The sequence below is a fragment of the Trichechus manatus genome, unplaced genomic scaffold (assembly GCF_000243295.1).
Source record: "Trichechus manatus latirostris isolate Lorelei unplaced genomic scaffold, TriManLat1.0 scaffold00161, whole genome shotgun sequence".
Classification (NCBI taxonomy): Eukaryota; Metazoa; Chordata; class Mammalia; order Sirenia; family Trichechidae; genus Trichechus; species Trichechus manatus.
This window is the reverse complement of record NW_004444097.1, coordinates 5803183-5804953: the sequence shown is the minus strand read 5'-3', so window position 1 is coordinate 5804953 and position 1771 is coordinate 5803183. Positions and strand designations below refer to the sequence as shown.

The 1771-nt window shown below is 38.7% G+C and overlaps 1 protein-coding gene across 1 annotated transcript in view; it reads right to left on the bottom strand.

Moving 5' to 3' along the window:
- Positions 1–1069, bottom strand: part of SLC27A2 (solute carrier family 27 member 2) — a 58266-nt gene extending 57197 nt beyond the window's left edge. Inside the window, exon 1 of the mRNA XM_023740672.1 lies at positions 1036–1069. Within this exon, the coding sequence (XP_023596440.1) occupies positions 1036–1069 (34 nt within the window). The remainder of the gene's footprint in view (positions 1–1035) is intronic.
- Between the last annotated feature and the right edge of the window lie 702 nt (positions 1070–1771).

Genomic DNA, 1771 nt, shown 5'->3' with positions numbered 1-1771 from the left:
CCAGCGCTGCTTTCTTGGTGGTATGAGGTCCCCCTGTCTCTGGTCGCTTCTCTCTTTTACACCTCAAAAGAGATTGGCTCAAGACACAATCCAATCTTGTTGATTGAGTCCTGCCTCATTAACATAAGTGCCGCCTATCCCACCTCATTAACATCATAGAGGTAGGATTTACAACACATAGGAAAATCACATCAGATGACAAAATGGTGGACAATCACACAATACTGCGAATTATGGCCTAGGGAAATTGATACACATATTTTTGGGGGACACAATTCAATCCATGACATCTGTCTGATCTTTGGTTGAAGTGTAAGCTTTGGAAATGACTTTAATTCTGTGTTAAAAGAGTGTTTGGGGGTCATAGTCTCTGAGTTCCTGTAGTCTCTGTCAGACCAGTATGTCTGATCTTTTTTCGTGAATTTGAGTTTTGTTCTACATTTTTCTCCCATTCTGTTCAGAACCCTCTATTGTGATCCCTGTCAGAGTGGTTGGTGGTGGTAGCCAGGCACCATCTAGTTTTTCTGGGCTCAGGCTGGTGGAGGCTGTGTCCATTAGTCCTTTAGACTAATACTCACCTTGTGTCTTTGGTTTTTCTCATTCTCTTTTGCTCCAGATGGGATGGGACTAGTAGATGTGTCTTAGATGGTTGCTCGCAAGCTTCTAAGATCCCAGACACTACTCACCAAAGTCAAATGTAGAACATTTTCTTTATGAACTATGTTATGCCAATTGACCTACATGTCCCCCAAGACCATGGTTCCCAGCCCTCGGTCCCTTAGGGAGTTTGGATGTGTCTATGAAGCTTCTATGATTTTGCCTTGGTCAAGTTGTGCTGACCTCCCCTATTATTGTGTGTTGTCCTACCCTTTACCAAAGTTAACCACTTACCCACTATCTAGTTAGTGATTTCCCTTCCTAAGCACTCCCCTTCCTCATAACCATCAAAGATTCTTTCTTTCTGTGTGTAAACCTTTTCTTGAATTTTTATAATGGTGGTCTCATACAGCATTTGTACTTTTGTGATTGACTTACTTCGCTCAGCATAATACCGTCCAGATCCATTCATCATGTGAAATGTTTTGCAGATTCACCATTGTTCTTTATCATTGCATAGTATTCCATTGTGGGTATATACCATAATTCATTTATCCATTAATCTGTTGATGGGCACTTAGGTTGTTTCCATCTTTTTGCTATTGTAATGCTGTAATGAACATGGGTGTGCATATGTTCTATTCGTGTGATGGCTGTTTCTTCTCTACCATATATTCTTAGGAGTAGGATTGCTGGATCATATAGTATTTCTATTTCTAGCTTTTTAAGGAAGTGCCGTATTATTTTCCATAGTGGTGGTGCCATTTTACATTCTCACCAGCAGTGTATAAGAGTTCCAAACTCCCTACAACCTCTCCAACATTTATTATTTTCTGTTTGTTTGTTTTTAAATTAGTGCCAGTAATGTCAAGTTGAGATAGTATCTCATTATACTTTTGATTTGCATTTCTCTAATAGCTAATGATCGAGAGCATTTCCTGAGTCTGTTAGCTACCTGTATTTCTTCTTCAGTGAAGTGTCTATTCATATCTTTTGCCCATTTTTTAATTGAATTATTTGTCTTTCTCTTGTTGAGTTGTTGTAGTATATTACAGATTTTAGAGATTAGACCCTTGTCGGATATGTTGTAGTCAAACATTTCTTCCCAGTTCGTAGGTTCTCTTTTAGAGTATCTCTTTTGGTGAAGTCTTTTTTTTTTTTTTAATTGTGGTTT